We start from the raw sequence: 17730 nt of genomic DNA, 5'->3' as shown, positions 1-17730 counted from the left end.
AAATTAAGTTGTACAGCAGCTTGATTTTTCTTCAGGCAGTATACTTCAGAATACTAATCATTATTCTTTTTCTGAAATCCTGTTGGTATATTGTATTGCACGTTGCAGAAGAGCTCATTTAATTATGGAGTTTGCAACACCTGTGAATCCATTGTTTTCTTACATTTTCAAGTATTTATGTTGTGAAAACTGAAATAAAAGTTTTAATGTAGAAAGTATGTTGTGCACACTTTTGATTAACATAAGATTGGCTATCCTGGGTCAGAGCAAAGGTCCATTTAGCCTAGTATCCTGTCTTCGGACAATGGCCAATACCAGATGCACCAAAGGGAGTGAACAGAATAGGTAATCATCAAGTGATCCCTCTCCTGTCATCCATTTCCAGCCTCTAACAAACAGAGGCTAGGGATACCATTCCTACCTATCCTGGCTAATAAATATGGATGGACCTAACCTCCATGAATTTATCTATTTCTCTTTGAACCCTATTAAAGTCCTGATCTTCACAGCATCCTGTGGCAAGGATTTCCACAGGCTAAGTGTGCACTGCGTGAAGAAAAACTTTCTTTTGTTTGTTTAAAACCTGCTACCTATTAATTTCATTTGATAACCCCTAGTTATTATGTTATAGAAACAATAACTTTTCCTTATTCACTCTCTCCATACCGGTCATGATTTTATAGACCTCTATCATAGCCCCCTTTAGACTGAAAGAAAGGAGCCTCAAATTGTAATGTTAAAGATCTCTAAATTTTAACTTGGTTAGTATTTCCTAAAAAAGTGTTGAATAAACCTTTGAAGCCATCAAGATACATTTATTATTTTCTAGTATTCTTAGATAATTTTCCTAATGATTAAAATGTTTCTCTTAACTAGTATGTATGTTCTTTACAAACCACTGTCTCATTTCTATTACTTGTGTCATATCTGACAACAGATCATAAACCAAGAATTCTTTTAAATAACCGACTCTCACTCAGGCATTAGCCATGGCAGCTACCTGCTGGGAGAAATAATGAAACTACTATTTTGCAATGAACCACATTTTACTGCCTATTCTTGACACTTAATGGTTGTTAAATGTCTGCAGGTTACTAGAAAATTGTGATCTTAAGTGTCTGGTGATCCAAACAGAAGACCTTTTTTGTTTGGCTGGTTGATTTTTTGTTTTGTTTTGCTTAAACCCTTTTGAAAGAAGGAATCCTGGAGATGGGAAAAGAAAGATTCATTTACTAGTTTAGCAGCACTACATAAATTGTAACAGAATATCTCTTTTGAAAACCCCTAAAAGCTTCCAGTGTAACGTTAGACCAAGAATCATAATATTTATATTTATTATTTTACAAGTAAGTGGGAGGGAAAGCAGATGGGATCTTGAAATTTGAGTACAGAGCTCTATGTAGCCTTTTGCCTTAGGTAAAAATCAAAGAAGAATCAGGCAGAATTGATGTACTTAAGTGAATCAGCATGGAGAAGCCTGCACTGCACCCACCTGCCTGGCACCTGGTCAATGCATAAACAGAGGACAATCCAGCATCCTGCAGTTTCACAGGGATACAATTAATCACAACATCAAAGGAAGTACAACGCTTACTGCACAATGCTTACAAACTGAAGCAAAAGACCAACAGGAACCATAGCCCTTACCGATGAGAGGGAGCTCCTCCATGGTAATGCCCTGAGATTTGAGGTGCTTCTTGATGCAGGCCAGTCGCTGTACGTTGGGTCCCCAGCGCCTGCTGAGCTTGTGTATGTGCTGAATCTGTGTCACAAACCGCATTTCATCATTCAGCTTGCACTCAGGCCTCCAGTCTGCAGGAGGGATCACCCTACACATCCCATACTTCTCTACCTGAGCTCGGACTGACTCAATGTATATCAATGGGTCATGGAACTCCTTCGCGGAGGGCCGAAGGATGGGAATCTCATCCATCATTGCCCACCCAGACTTGCTGCTGCTGCTGCTGTTGTTGCTGCTGCTGCTGCTACTACTACTACTGCTACTACTATTACAACTACTACTACCCTTTTCGTGCTTTCCTGTTGAGTCATGTGGCTTGTGCAAGGACTCTGTTTGAGAGGTAGAATGATTTTCACAGGAGGCATTTTCAGTTTTGCCGTGTGCTTGTTTCCCTGGCGTATTCTTTCCAGCAGTGGCTCTTTTCGGCCTATTTCTTTCCAGAATCTTCTCTGGCACTTCCTTTTTCACATGTCCATTCAGCAAAGGCTTTTCCACAGCTGCCTTTTTGCTTGCACCTTCCGTCAAGCTGACCGCCCCTTTCATTTTCTTGGTGGGTGACTGTGTTTTGTCTATATGATTAGTCTCTTCCAGCCTCCTCTTAGAATTGCGCAGCCCCTCCCTTAACTGTCTCCCCACCTCCTTAGTGCATGCCTTTTGGTTCAACTTGCCATTGACCTTGACACCATTAACAGCAATATTGTTAGACTTGGACGCTCCAAGGGATAGCACCTGTTTGCGGGTTTTTGCATTGCTACTTTCTGTTTTCCCTGAGATTGTATGGTTAACAGGTGAACTGGGTTTGTGGTGATTTAGTTTGGTTTCCTTAACCAGTTCTTTCTTGGCTTTGGTGTATGTGACGGTTCCCTTTGTCACTGTTGCAGTGTACTTCACAGTTTTGGATGGTGAAGGTCTGACTTCTCTCATCTTTTTGGCACTGGCTGCATTTGCACCTGGAGATGACATTCGAGTGATTCCGTTGACCTTAGAAACCTGGGAAGCCGGAAGTGTTGTAGAGGAAGCAGAAGGAAGAAAATAGAAAACAGAAAAAGTAAATTAATAAAAGTTTTTGAATAGAGACACACACAAAGAACCAAATCATGCAGTCCTGACTCCTAAGCAAGGCTGCAGGATATGGTCCCCTGAGGGCAATCTCCATATCATGGGTTTCACCCAAAGAGCAGGATCTGGACACTTTTTAAAATAAAGCCAGAACTGAAAACAAATAGTCAAGTCTGCTCTCATGGAGTATAAGACAGGTGCCTTTGCCCTAAGGAGAGGGTCACCCGGCTCATGCAGCTCTAGTTAAGAACGTTACTCCATTTCTTATCTACCCTCAAGTCCCTGACAGCATCATGAAGACAGATGCTTGAGTTTGTAACAAAAAAAGAATTAACCACTGTATTGTATCTACTATACCTAGTGAGACGGACATGGCTGATTAATCTCACTGGAAGGTGCACAGAATACCCACCCAACTCCCCTCTTCACTGACCTGAGATTTATAAATCTACAAATCTCATATTTATTGTCTATCTATGTATCTGAAACCCTTTATATACCCGACAGTTCAGGATGGCCATGAAGGATCCAGTCTACCATGTATACTGAGTTCTCGGAGGCACTCTATTAAAATTGTTGATACAGATTACAAGTTTGTACAGTAGTTCTGAGACGCAAAGATACTTTTTTTGAGTTTTATATCTGGGCAGTTTTACTTCTATACAGGATATTTAATTGCATCATATTATCCAACTCAAGTGCTTTAAGTTGTGCATTTACACCCAGTTAGGAAATTAAAAATAACAGCTTAAACAGCAGCAATCATTGGCTTCTAATGGGAAAAAAAACCCTTTTCCAAAGTACCCATACTCCAGAAAAAAATGAGGTGTACAGTTCTTTCAAAAAAGGGGTTTTTCCCCCCTGAAAGAACCCCTTCTAGACTGCGGTCTCTTTTTCGAAAAACCACTCTCGCGCAATTATGCAAATGAAGCATGAGATTTATAAATCTGCTCTTCATTTGCGTTTTCAATAGGGCTCATTTATATTCCTCTTTTGGAAGAGGAATGTAGATTAGACATAGCCTATCATGTACTTCTTCCAAGGATTTCTAAACTATTTTTAAATATTTAAACTTTATAATTCTTCTGTAATAAAGACAAGTACTATCTCTACTTGACTACTGAATATACAGAGACACAGAAAAGGTTAAGTGAACTGCTGTGGTCACAATGAAATAAGAGAAACCTAGGAGTTTTGATTCCCATTCCGCTGCTCTAGCCTCTCTAACATAAGCCTCTCTCTTAGTTATGTCCCTTGGATTGTACTGTATATACAGTAAACTTCCGATAATCCGACACCTTTAGGACCCAGGGGGTGCCGGATTATCAGATATGCCGGACTATCAGAAGGGGGGGCTAGGAGGGGTCTGGAGTGGGGTGGGAGGGGATGCCACGCCAGACCCCTCATAGCCCCCCCCCCCCCTTACAATAGTCTGGCTCTGCCCCAGGCGTCCCTGATTCAGCTGCTGCTGGTCAGTTTCAGCAGCAGCTGAATCGGGGATGCCTACAATAGAGCAGCTGGGGTGCTGCCGGGTTGGTCCTGCAGTGCCAAGGGGCGGCGCTAGGGCACCAACCCAGCAGCACTCCAGCTGCTCTTGGGGACGCCTGGGACAGAGCAGCTGGGGTACTGCCCGTTTGGTCCCGTAGCGCTGCCCCTGGGGGCTGCGGGACCAACCCCGCAGCACCCCAGCTGCTCTGACCCAGGCGTCTGGATTCAGCCTGCTGGTGAAACTGACGCTGCTGGTCAGTTTCAGCAGCAGCTGAATCCAGACGCCTGGGGCAAAGCAGCTGGGGTGCTGCCGGGTTGATCCTGCAGCGCCGCCCCTGGGCACTGCGGGACCAACCCGGCAGGACCCCAGCTGCTCTGCTCCAGGGGTCCCCAAGTCAGCCACTGCTGAAACAGATCAGCGGCTGATTCCAGGAAGCCCGGGGCAGAGCAGCTGATCTGTTTCAGCAGCGGCTGAATCAGGGACCCCTGGGGCAGAGCAGGTGGGGTCCTGCCGGGTTGGTCCCGCAGCACCGTCCTTTGGCGCTGCGGGACCAACCCGGCAGCACTCCAGCTGCTCTGCCCCAGGCGTCCCCAAGAGCAGCTGGGGTGCTGCCGGGTTGGTCCCGCAGCCCCGAGGGGCAGCGCTACGAGACCAACCCGGCAGCACCCCAGCTGCTCTGCTCCCGGCTTCCCCGATTCAGCTGCTCGTCAGTTTCAGCAGCAGCTAAATGGGGGAAGCCTGTCCAGCTGCCCCAGCACTTCTGGGTTCCTGATGGTGCCGGACCATCAGGAGTCCCGGAGCATTGGATGCCGGACTAATGGAGTTTTACTTTACGTACACACACACACACACACACACGCACGCTCCACAGTTTCCCTACTGTTCTCCAGAGTCTGGAGCTGGAATGGTGCCCTTTTAAAACCTGCTGGCATTCTCTTCTTCACATGGCCCCAGCAATTAGAGAAACCAAACACCAGCCTCTTCTATGGAAAACCCACTTACCTAATGGTTTCAGGCTTCTCTGTGAGCATTCTACATAAATGGGGGTTTTACCATGTATAAAAACTAACCCCTTACAATTAAACATGCATTTGCAAGCCTGCCCTGTGACCTGGGAAGTGCTGAAAGTGAGTCCTGGGTACAATTCTTTTCTCACTCTCTGGAGCAGCTGTGGCTGGGAGAGCTTCCAAGGCACCCCTGATGGTCAGGATGTACCTCAAGTGTCTCTTTTAGCTTTATAAACAGTAGCATCTCCAAAGAAAATCCTAGGCAATCATTTAGGAGGGCAGCCGAGACATGTAGTCTCAGAAAAACATATGGAAGGAGAATGGACGGGCCCTGACAACTTTGATAAGCCATCCCCCTTCCCTGGGGTACAAAACCCTTGAACCCCTTTGTGAGTTTTAGGCCAGAATTAAAACTACCAAGATATAAATCCCTGGAAATTTGTGTTTACCATGAAAACTGAAATGTTCTGTAACCAGTTAGTGCCATTATAATACCTCAGCATAGCAAGAGCATAGATCTGTCAGAGCCAGCTATGAAGCTGAGGAGATTCATACACCTAATGCTATCTAACCTTCCACCTTACATCTGTGCACAACACTTTAAATCCCGCTTCACCCAACAAAGTTATTTCAAAGAGGATTCAGGCTGCTTTTAATATACCAGTGTCTTCTACATTTGAAAATGCATATATCTTCTAGATTCCCCAGCACTAAGCCAACCCTATGAAACTAAAGAGAACTTCCTCTAAACTGTCACCTTTTTACATTAGCTACAATTTTATGGTTCTGAGCTGCTTCATTTACTCTTTTGTCCTCCCTCCCAAGAAGCTCACAGTTCCCTCCCGTGTGAAGAAAAGCCATGCACTGTGTGTATGTACATACAGAAATATTTATGGACCAGAATAGACCACACTTTAAACTGTATTAGGCTGCAACAAGCTTCTTTCAAGTGGGAACACATGGAACAAAGAACGTGGTCATGGTCATCAACAGAGTGTTTGGTGGATTCAGGATTTCACACAGGCAGATGTGAAATTCTGTCCAGCTAGCACCCACCTAAACTTCCTTTGCCTGTATTTGTCTCTCAGGATCCAACAGATGATTGGTACCAAAGAAAACAAAATAATTGTGGTAGGCGTTTTCTTACCTTTCTACAGGTGACATGTCTCCCCCCAATAACCGCCAAATCAAAAATACACACACTGAGAGTCAGCCTAATAAATTGACCGCGCTCCCAGCTGCTCAGGTTCACCATATGAGGTCTAGTGACACAGCTCCGTCCCGAGGCAGTGCTTACACTGAGCACATAAGAAAGAAGTCAATTTAATTCAGATAGTAACAAAGTGATTGACATTAGCCTTCATCACTCGTTAAAAGTTTTGTGCTTACAGTGAAACCAGGCATACCAATATACTTGTCTCTAGTTTTCAGCTACCCTCTAAGTTTTATTTGAGATGTATATAATTATTCCTCACACCATTCTTGTTCACAGTACTGACAAAGAACTCTCCTACCACATGAAATTTTGTTAGCTCTTTTAATGTTTAACTGTACAGGGCCATCACACAGTCTTGCAGCAATATCTTTTAGTTATCGGAGGAGCCATCAATGGATGCAGAATCCTGAAGGATTCCACAGGGCCCCTCTCAAAAAAAATAAATAAAAGAGCAAAGAGTGTAAGTATTCCTTCAAGACTGTTTGTTAGATTTCCATTAATATTTTTCACACACACACACACACACACACTTAAAAAAGTGTTAGAATCTCCCTCACACCCACACTCTCTTAAAAAAAGCTTACTATAATCTCTCGCTCACACACACACACACACACACACACACACACGCTCTTAAAAAAGCTTATTAGAAAAAATTTTAATTGTGTGAATTCCATAACATGTCAAGCTTTATTATTTGTTTATGCATTTATTACCACTGGCAGAGTTGAAGTCTTGCTGAGCTAACTTACCCTATTAGACCAACAGAGGGCCCTATTAAACTACATGTCTTCTCCCCACAATTTCTTTTGAGTTGGGGGAGGAGGAGGAGGTTGGGGGAAGACAACAAGGCAGTGAGAGTTCAACTGAACATCAGAGAAAGAGAGAGAGAGAGAAAGAGAAACATCTGTGTGCCTATAATGCTCTCTACCTTTGTTTCTTAGAGGACAACTAACCCTATCACAAACCTCCGCTGTCACCACCAGCAAAACCATGCTGAAAATAGAATGGCCCTGTGACTGGCACCTAATGAACCAACTCTCCTTTTTTTTTTTTCCGGCAAAACACTAGAGAATTCAACCAAGATTCATCAGAAGCAGAAATTTAATGCTGTCCCTGCTAACTGGCAAGGTCAATGTTTTGCAAGAGGCCCAATCACTGTATATGCTATACAGAATAACCAGCTCTATTACAATAGCTCACTTAGGGTACGTCTAGACTACATGCCTCTGTCGCCAGAGGCATGTAGATTAGGGTACGGGACATAGGAAAATGAAGCGGCGATTTAAATAATCGCCGCTTCATTTAAATTTACATGGCTGCCGCGCTGAGCCGACAAACAGCTGATCAGCTGTTTGTCGGCTCAGCGCGATAGTCTGGACGCTCCCCTGCCGACATCAAAGGTATTTGTCGTCCACCCAGGTATGCCTACCCTGGGTGGTCGACAAATACCTTTGATGTCGGCAGGGGAGCGTCCAGACTATCACGCTGAGCCGACAAACAGCTGATCAGCTGTTTGTCGGCTCAGCGCGGCAGCCATGTAAATTTAAATAAAGTGGCGATTATTTAAATCGCCGCTTCATTTTCCTATGTCCGGTACCCTAATCTACATGCCTCTGCCACCAGAGGCATGTAGTCTAGACGTACCTAAAGTAACAGTTAAGTTGCCAACATTCATAAAAACAGGGAGCCAAGTGTTTTCTAATTTTAGGATGTGGAATGAAAATTAAGGTTTTTTTTAATTATTTAATTTTAAACTCACAAAAACCCCTCAACTTTGAGCCACTTGTGTTTTCTTGAATTTTAATGTAATCACTATATTTGAGGCAGTTTACATTATGTTTGCATAGCACTATGAACATTGGAGGAATAAATTATTTTTAGAATGTGTGTCTTCCTTATTTAGCATGACAAAGTGTCTATTATTTTGAATGCATACAACTACTCAGTTCAAATAAAAATATACTGAATACTGGAGGAAGTTATTTCTCATAGTAGTATAGGACACATTTGTATTTCACTTTTTACTGTCTGTGTACATTGTGTGCTGTTTGGCAATCTCAGAATCAGAGTTACTTTCCTCGGTAACAATAGTGTGCTTTAGGAATAACACTGATGCTACTATTAATTTTGTTTTATACTGCAGTTTAAAGTATTTCACCATTATCTATGTCAAAATCCCTATTGTTGTTAAAATCATATTGGGTCAATCATATTGGGCTCAAACTCTGCACTATAAAAATCTGATTTTAGTTACAATTATTGTGATTCAAAACAAATGCTATTCATATAATATAAAAAGTTTACTATAATGAAATTAAAGAATACGAATTAGATGTTTGTACTGTACAAAGATTAAATAGTATGTCAGTATGCATTTGGTTCGTATTGCTATTATCAAGTTTTGATAATAAGTGTAAATATGCGAAGTGTTCATTCAGAACAAGTAAAAATCAAACCTTAAAAATCGAAATATGTATCATATGCAGGACATTGAGAGCAACTTGTAGCTTTTATTACTTGTATATATCATTAGATATTCATAATGCTAGCAGAAAGATAACGACTAAGCCTGCCCCCAAAGAATTTATTAGCTAAATTAATGTAAAAATAAGAGACCATGGCAGCAGAGACGTGGTGTATGTGTGTAGGGAGGGCGGTATGAGTAGGAAGAGGAGGAAAACACAAAATGATCATACAACTGGTTTGCAGCCTAGCTCAAATATCTAAAGGGTTACAAAGGCAGATGGAGTCATAGACACACAATTTATGCCTCAAAGCAATAAGCTTTGAAAGGAACATAGGTGTCTGAGTACAGAGAGGTAATAGATAGCTACACGGAAGAAGGCAAAGGAAGAAGAGGGCATTCAGTCAAGAAGCACTTGATGAGCTAAAACATGTAAGGGGAGGTGGTGAGGAACAGGAGCAGAGCTAGAAGGGACATACATTGTGAAGAGCCTCGAAAGCAATAATGGGGAATTTGAATTTGATTCAGGAGGCAATAGGGAACTGGTTGAGCTATTTTAAGAGGCACTGGAACATAGCATTTCGCCAAGAAGGTATTTTCTTGGCACAGATACCAGAAACAATAGAAGGCAAAACACTAATAGCCCAATCTAGCAGGTGCCCATCCAAGGTCTCAGGGCCATGCAAGACCCAGGTTGTAGCTCTACAGGAGACCAGTCTAACCAGCGGAATAAACCTGGAAACACCAACAAACATACTTTGTCCCTGAAATGGGGAACCCATAGAGAAAAAAGAAACTAAGCCGTAGGAGCTGCAAATTCTTTGTGCTTCACAACTCTCAGCCCATGCTCTACCTTCAGCAGTCCTTAAGACTAGGAACGTAAAATCCCATTTAATGGGTTAACCAGTTAAACATATTGTTTAACCAGTTAACTGATTAAAAGGGGTGGCAGGCGCCACTCGGAACAGGTCTCCTTCCCCTACCATTCCCCCCCCCCCCCCCCCCCCACAGGCAGGGGCAACACTGACTGGCCAGGGTGCTCCACAGGCAGGGACTGCTCTAGGTGGGCCAGAGCTACCTCTGTCAGCAGTGGGGCCCCCGCTCCAACCTCCCATGTTCCAGCCCCCACCAATTAACTTTAACCAGTAAGCCTCACCTGTTAGAGGCGAAGCTTTTTCTGGTTAACATTCACATCCCTATTTAAGACTAGACTGATTTACATGCAGCAACCAATGGGAGGATTCAAAAGGGCACTGAGCCAGGTTTTGAAATGACATTACTTGAAAATTGCTGTTTTAGGGTCTCCTCTCCAACTGCCAAAAATGAATGCTAGTCAATGACAAGTGACAACTACCAGGCCACTGGTCCTTTAAAACGTCTCCAGCGTGAAAGCCAGGAAGCCTGCTGCCATAGGAAGAGCATGGTCGTACCACTATTGTGCGTAGGGACAGTCTGGAATGTCATATTTGGATGGAGGAAAGGGGGAGATAATTTTCCAAGAGCTCCAAGGAATCTACCAGATTCTTGAGTTTCAACTGGCCAGTAAACTCAATGAAAACACACAAACTTCCCTACAATGTTGAAGACTCCCAAACATAACCTGAAAGGGCCATCTGTAGAAAGAAGATCATGCTTCTATGATCAGCCAACCTTGGCAATATCAACAGAGAGGCCAAAAGGGTGCAAGTTTTCATAAAACTAAATGTGAATTTCTGCATGTTGCAACTTTACCCTTGTGCAATCCAAAGCTGTAGTAATAACGTGTACTATATTGTAATGGGGGGGGAGGTCTGTCCTTTTATATAATGTTTTTTTTCCCCTCTCTCTCACTTATCTCTCTCTCTCAAAGTCAACTCTCTGCTTTCTTCATATCACACATTAAAGATTCCAAAAGTTAACTCAGTGGGGAGGGAGCATAATCGGTTTAGCACTTTGAGCACACGCCTTGTGTGTGCCCAAACGAGAGTACAACACATTACCTGTTTCCTTAAGTCCTGAGCCGATTTATGAAGAGTGTGGTGGTTGTTAGCAGTAAGCCCTTTCGTTGAGGAGCCAGTATTTGTAGTATGATGGTGATTAGCAGCAGCCTGGTCTTTTCGGCTCTCAGCCCTGTGTTCATTGTTCCTTTCCTTTCCTGGTGTGGTCTCTTTGTTTCTGTGTTTCTGGGTAGGCTCTTTCTCCTTCGACGATTTGCTGGACCCGCTGAAGACTGGGAATTGAGAAGGGCAAGCAGGGGAGAGATGGGTTGGGTGCGAGAAAGAAAAACCCAAAATATATTTAAAACTAGCTTCTTAATTGAAAAAGATTACACAAAAGAAAAACCCAAAATATATTTAAAACTAGCTTCTTCATTGAAAAAGATTACACAAAATGCAAGCTACTGTCAGCACTTGGTGTTTAGTAGGTACCTCATTATATACAAATCAGCATAAAGAGAAATAGAAACACTAGCAGGACTGTCAGGTTACATTTTGTCTACCTATCAAAACAGATTTCCTGGAAACAGCTAGAATCTTAGAGATTACCAAAACAAAGAGAGTTTAAAATTTAAATTAACGTTCCCTAGGTATATTCCTGTTTTCATTGTTTGAATAAATACAGACCCACCAATTTCATGTTTGTTTAAAGTAAATTTCTAATCTGTTTTCTGGAGTTCCGCTGTTGGGGAGACAAGCAAGAGAATAGCGCTGGTTTAAAAAGAAACGTTTCCACCGCAATTTTTAAAAATTGTGGGAGGGTTTCTTTGGAAAACATTCTAGTAACAAAAACAACAAAAATAACCTGTTAACCCAAATGGGTTCAACAACTTTCTTTTAATGTGTTTTCTTAAAGCAATCATATGCTGCAAATAGAAAAAGATGCCTTATTAAGAAAGAAAAAAAATACTATTGACTAGGGATGTTAAGGGGCAATCAGTTAACCAATTACCTAATAAGTATCACCCACCATGGGGCTGGCAGAGCCAGCTGCCCCATGAGGGGCCAGGAGCCGGCATCCCTGTGGACTAGGAACTTGTTCCAGGCAGGCTGGAGCAGTTCCCCACCCGGGATCTTGTTTAATCGGTTAACCAGTCTAACCTAATGCTTAATCGGTTAACTGATTAAACAGGATTTTACCTCCCTACTATTGACACGAGAAAATGAATTACTTCGCAAAGATGCTATTTTGAATTTGGTTTATAACACACTCTAGGTATACATCCATAACTACTAGGAGTGATACCTGTTTGAAAAACTTGTCTAGGTGAATTAAATGAAATGCTTCTACTCTGTTAACATGGCACACATGCTTGCCATGCTTTCTGTTAGATCCAGCACGGTCTGGATGCTCTCTTTCGAAAAAGCCCTGTCTGCATTACATAGCGCCTTTTTCGAAAGAGCACTTTTGAAAAAAGGCAGTCTTCCTCATAAAATGAGGTTTACCAAAATCAAAAAAAATGCCGCATTCTTTCAATTTAATTTCGAAAGAACACGGCGGAAGTCTAGATGCAGGGGAAGTTTTTTCAAAAAAAGGCCACTTTTTTCAAAAATAACCTTGTAGATCAGACACACCCCTAGAGACTGCCTCAATGCTGACTGCTCGCTCTCCCCTCTTCTACGCCCCCTCCCAGCATTTGTTCAAAACATCAAGCATGGAGTGGTTATTTGGATTATTTACCAAGTTGAGTTGTGCGGTAATGGTGAAGAAGATGACTGTAAAACTGAGATGAGTTGCGTAACTTTACTCTTACATCTCCTGCACCTCCCATTTCCTGGTGCACAGAGCAAGTGGAAGCTACTCTTATGCTAGAAAACCCTGAAAGGATGATCTCAGGATTAACAGCATCAGAGCGAGATGTACAAGGACTGAGATGAAATCTAGACTGCCACAAAATTACTGCAAGTTTTGTCCTGACTTTAATGGAGCCAAGATTTCACCCGATTTCTAATCCCAGTTCTGCCACAAACTTCCTGTATGACTTTGGGCAAATCCACTCGAGTCTGTACCTCAGTCTCCCTATTTGTTAAGTGGGAGTGATAATATATCGCTATGTCTTAAGAGGCATCAGAAGGATAAATTTATTTTTACTTGTAATGAAATACTAAGATCACACAGACGGCACAATAAAAATGCTATGTTATTAACTGAGGATGAATGTGCAAAAATACTGTTTTTTAAAATAAGATGCACTATAGATAAATGATGAGTGACACCTTTGTTAAAAACATATTTTATCACTGGATATAAGTGCATTTTTAGTCAGTGGGAAACTGGGTAATTGGGTTCACTGCATAAATAGATCTGCATGCACAGACCATAAGTCAGAGGATATATATTCTGGATCCAGTTGCCACTTTATATATATGTTTTTGCAGATATAAACAAAAACATAGCCAAAAAGTCAAATGCTATACGTATATATGTAACTGTGTGTGTGAGCAAGAGAGAAGGTATATTTTGTACTCAATGGCTCATTAATTTTAAGTGTCGTGGGAACCCTGCCAGTTTTACCCTTCTGAGTAATTATCTTTTGTCTTAATTTGTAAGATTCTTGAAAGTGGGAAAGGGAGAAGTAGAAGAGGAAAAATGTATTCAGTCTCACAGGAAAAGCTTAAACCCTGAAAACATAAAAGAAAGAGAGAGAAAACTAGATGCAAAGCAGTCCTAGTCACACCAGCCCTAATTAAAACAATAATTGGTATCAGCCTCTTTAAAGATCACTATTCATTACTTGGAACAACACTTAGAACTCATATTATGCCCATATATAAAACACTGCTATAATAATGAATACAAGAAAATACACATATTTGTATACAAACCTCTCAGTTACATTGGGCTTTAACGCTACAGAAAATCAAACATTTACAGTAAACATAAAAATCCTGATTCTGATTTCATCTAATGAAAGTGAAAAGTAAATTCATTTAAAGTAATGCAGTTACACTAGTGTAAATTGGTGTAAGTGAAATAAGATTCAGGCCTGAAGACAAAAGGAAATGGTAAATGTCTCACCAGATGAGCAAAAAATTAAGGGAAAAATCAAAATGCCAAAGAGTCTTTGGCTAAAAGAAAGCAATACGCACTTGCCTATGGGAAAGAAAACTGAAATAAAACTAAGACTAAATCTGATTTAAAACAAACAGCTACTAATTCCTGTGGTTTGCTCATATGCAGTGAATTCCACTTCCCTTCATGCCTACTAGCACTTCAATACTTAAGCTATGACTGTTTAAGAAAGTAGGAAGGTCACACATTTATAGCTGATCTCAACAAAACTCGAATATACATGTTTGGTCATTATAGTGACAGTGTCTGCATTCTCAGAAATACTCTCATCAGCCCGCTAGTCAAATTTCTGCTTTTCGTATAGCAGTTTGCTTACTAAGGCTTTGTCTACACTGGCTGATGTTATAGGTACATAATTTCTTGGTCCATTCTGTGGGCTAGACAGCAGTTACAGTGGTTTATGCTGTAAGTTTCTTGCAACCAATTATGTACAGGTTGAACCTCTTTAGTCTGGCACCCTCAGGACGGGAGGTCAATATGGACTATTAGCATTATCAACACTTCCACTGCTTACTGGGCTCTCAGAAGACAGTTAGGGGTAAATTAGCGCTAAATAACAGTATAAAACACTGAGAGCCAGGACTGATGGCTGTAAACAAACTTTATGGGACTGTGGGAAACTTGGTCACACCCATGATAAATGGACATCCAGTTAAATAAATCATGCCGAACTATGGATGTTGCCGGACCAGAGAATGCTGGACTAGAAAGGTTCAACCGGTAGTTTAAAACTATGGGTAAACAAGTATGTATTGTGAGAGACGAGGAATATTATGGGTTTAAAATATTTTTGTTTTGCAAGCCTTCAAAGCTAAAATGCAGAGTTTTGTTCTATTCTGGCACCTATTGTAAGCAAGGTCTTTCACAGAGCAGTCAGTCCATATAAAACTAGCCCATGTGAAGTAATAAGTCTTTCACTCTGATTTCAATTCCATTCTTTTTCGGTTTCAGGCTCCTCTACTCCGTTCCTCAGGTCAGGTATCTCAGCTACAGAAAATCCTCAAGAGTTCCAAAATGTGTTGTCTAATTTGCATTTAGGATATGCAAATTACTGCAGAATGGGTAATTTTCATGTTATCAATATTTTTGCAGAAAAGTTACACATGCAAAAATATGTTTATTGCAACAATTACTGGTTTTATGATATTTCAACAAAAGGCTGCATATCACAGACATAATTGGCAACTTACTTTCTAGGCTAGCACCATGCCCTCTAAAATATTCTTGTTCTACATTGTAGCTGGGGACAGCAGATACGCTTTTGTGTTTTTTTCCTTGCCAAGACAAATCCAGTTTGATGTGACAGTTGTACCTCATGCATATATCCCAAAATATCAAACTCAATGCAAAATAAAACTGAGTAGCATAATTTGCTTCAACCATACATTCCAGATTCCCATGCAAACATTCAGAAACACTGATATGCATAAGTGATTCTACTTATGGCATAGCACACATGACCAATACACTGAAACGAAGAATAATAGCCACCCCCGAGCTCTCACAAGGAATTTGTTTCTACAACTCTGTGTATGTACTGAGAATCATTTTGCTAAATTACCCATTGCAAATTGAGACCTGAAGTGTTCTTCAGTGTTTTTCTTTCCTCACTTTTTATTTTTCTAAGAGCAGGCTGCACTAAAATCCAATATAGTATTTGCGGTGATGTCTCCTTGCTTTATCTGAAGGCTTGCTCTACGTTAGAGTAAAAATGTATTTGCCAGAAATGTTTTTAAATGTTGCCATTACAATAACAGGTTTTTTTCTTTCCTTCTGCCTACTAGAGGCAAAAGTCCTAACAGCAGAAGTTTTACAAACCACCTTCTAGAGAACATCTTTCAGAAAAAATAGTTTATAATGATCTCTGATGCGGTTAGCCTCAATCTTCACTAGCAAAAGAAATAGACTTTTATTCTCCATAAAAACTACCTGGGATGGTTGAAGCACACTGAGATGCTTACCGGGCAAGCAGTTGGGTGCTTCAGCCCAGTTGGACCAACTACGCCAGGCCCAATCGGAACAGCTGCTGCCCACAGTGCAGTGGGCCCAGCATAAGCAGAGCAGCCCATGGTGCCTGTGGTGCACCAGGCTCAGCCCAGCCTGATCAGAGCAGCCCATGGTGCAGAAGGGTCCGGGTGGGCTGGAGCAGCCCCCAACCGCCATTTGGTGAGATCAGCCCGGCCAGGCTCATTGTGTTGCACCATGGATGGGGTCTGGCTCCAGCCTGGCTAGACCAGTCCAGCCAACTGTGGGCAGGGCACTGCTCCAGCCTCGCCAGGCCTGCCAAGATGCAGGCCTGCTCCAGCCCAGCAGGGTTGAAGCGGCTCCCCAGCCACAGGACCCCGTTTAACTGGTTAATTTTTTAAATAGGATTTTACCTCCTTGTAAAAAAAATGTGGGAACCTGAAACCTTCATGTTATAAGAAATTAGCCAATCATTTAAGCTTCTTAGTCTGCCACAATCTAATTGACATGGTTCTCCCATTTGGGGGAGTTGGCAGACATTTTAAATGCAATGCACATCTAGGCACTGGCAATTATGGAGGTATGTGCTCAAGGTCAAAATGAGTGAATGGTTCACTTGAGATTAAAATCCAGCCTCCAGAACTTCTGTTCTAACTCGTGCAACACAGAGTGTGCTCTGTTTTCCATAAATTAATGCTGAAATTCACCACAAACTTTTTATAACATGTAGCAGGAAACTTGAAGTTAAAAGGCAATCACATGCTTTTAAAAGAATAGAGAGATGCCTGATGCATGTTCTATAAATCTATTTAAACAGTTTTAAAATACTATAACAGCAAGAGAGATTTTTTTTATATTCTTACTAAAGATTCATATCGCCTCTTAGCTAGTAAGATAGCCTTTGAAGTCAGCTGCAGAGTGGAAACCAAGGGATTCTATTGATTAGCTTCTAGCTTCACCATTTTAACCTTGGTATGAATCCTTAAGCAATTAAAATCACTCAGAGCTCAATGCCACATTTAGCTTTAGGGGTTACTCATCTTTCCCTTCCCCTGAAAGATTCACACAATGAAGGGGGAAAAGTCTTTGGAATTTTGTTGTTGTCTGTGCTTTAGTCCATGACCATGCTAGATACAAGAATTATCACTTTTATTCTATGGTACTGTTCACAAGCAGCTAGCTACAAATACTTTCCTTTAGAAGAAATGCTGCTAAGTTCATTTTAACCAGCTTGCTTTCTTATCTGGCTCATCTTGCCTCCTACACATTTGAAAATAATTTAGAAAGCAAAATTATTTGAAGTTCCCATGAACAAATCTAAAACAAGCTAGATCTGGTGTGTATGGCGACACATTACAAGATAAACCTTAAACAGTGTACAAAGGATGTAGATATTAATTTTTTTTTCAACCAAATGTTAATGTCTGACCAAGACAAAAAGCCTGGAAAAGATTTCATTAAGATCATCCAAGCCTTTAACAGGGGCTACTGCAAACTCATTTTAACTCATTTAACTCTGCTACATTATCCACTAATGAACTGCAATATGGCAGTGATTGCAATATGGCACCAATTTTTAAAAGTAGAGCTCCACCATTTTCCTTCATGGCAACTGCAGCAATCTCTCAGAAAACAGTTTAACCACAAAATTATTGCTGCCTGAACTTTGATATTGCATCAGGGACAATGCCTACCACACCACTGCATATTTCTTTTACCACTCTAGCATGAGAGGTG

At 41.4% G+C, this 17730-nt stretch overlaps 1 protein-coding gene across 1 annotated transcript in view; it reads right to left on the bottom strand.

Moving 5' to 3' along the window:
- The window catches only part of JARID2 (jumonji and AT-rich interaction domain containing 2), a 295175-nt gene that overhangs the window by 36622 nt on the left and 240823 nt on the right, over window positions 1–17730 (bottom strand). The window contains exons 6-7 of the mRNA XM_075921199.2: window positions 10959–11188; window positions 1648–2731 (exon numbers count right to left, since the gene is read on the bottom strand). Coding sequence (XP_075777314.1) covers window positions 1648–2731; window positions 10959–11188 — 1314 coding nt within the window. The remainder of the gene's footprint in view (window positions 1–1647; window positions 2732–10958; window positions 11189–17730) is intronic.

Source organism: Pelodiscus sinensis, chromosome 2, assembly GCF_052426305.1.
Source record: "Pelodiscus sinensis isolate ZL-2025 chromosome 2, ASM5242630v1, whole genome shotgun sequence".
NCBI lineage: Eukaryota > Metazoa > Chordata > Testudines > Trionychidae > Pelodiscus > Pelodiscus sinensis.
The sequence above is the reverse complement of the archived record's forward strand: the minus strand, read 5'-3'. Positions and strand labels throughout refer to the sequence as shown.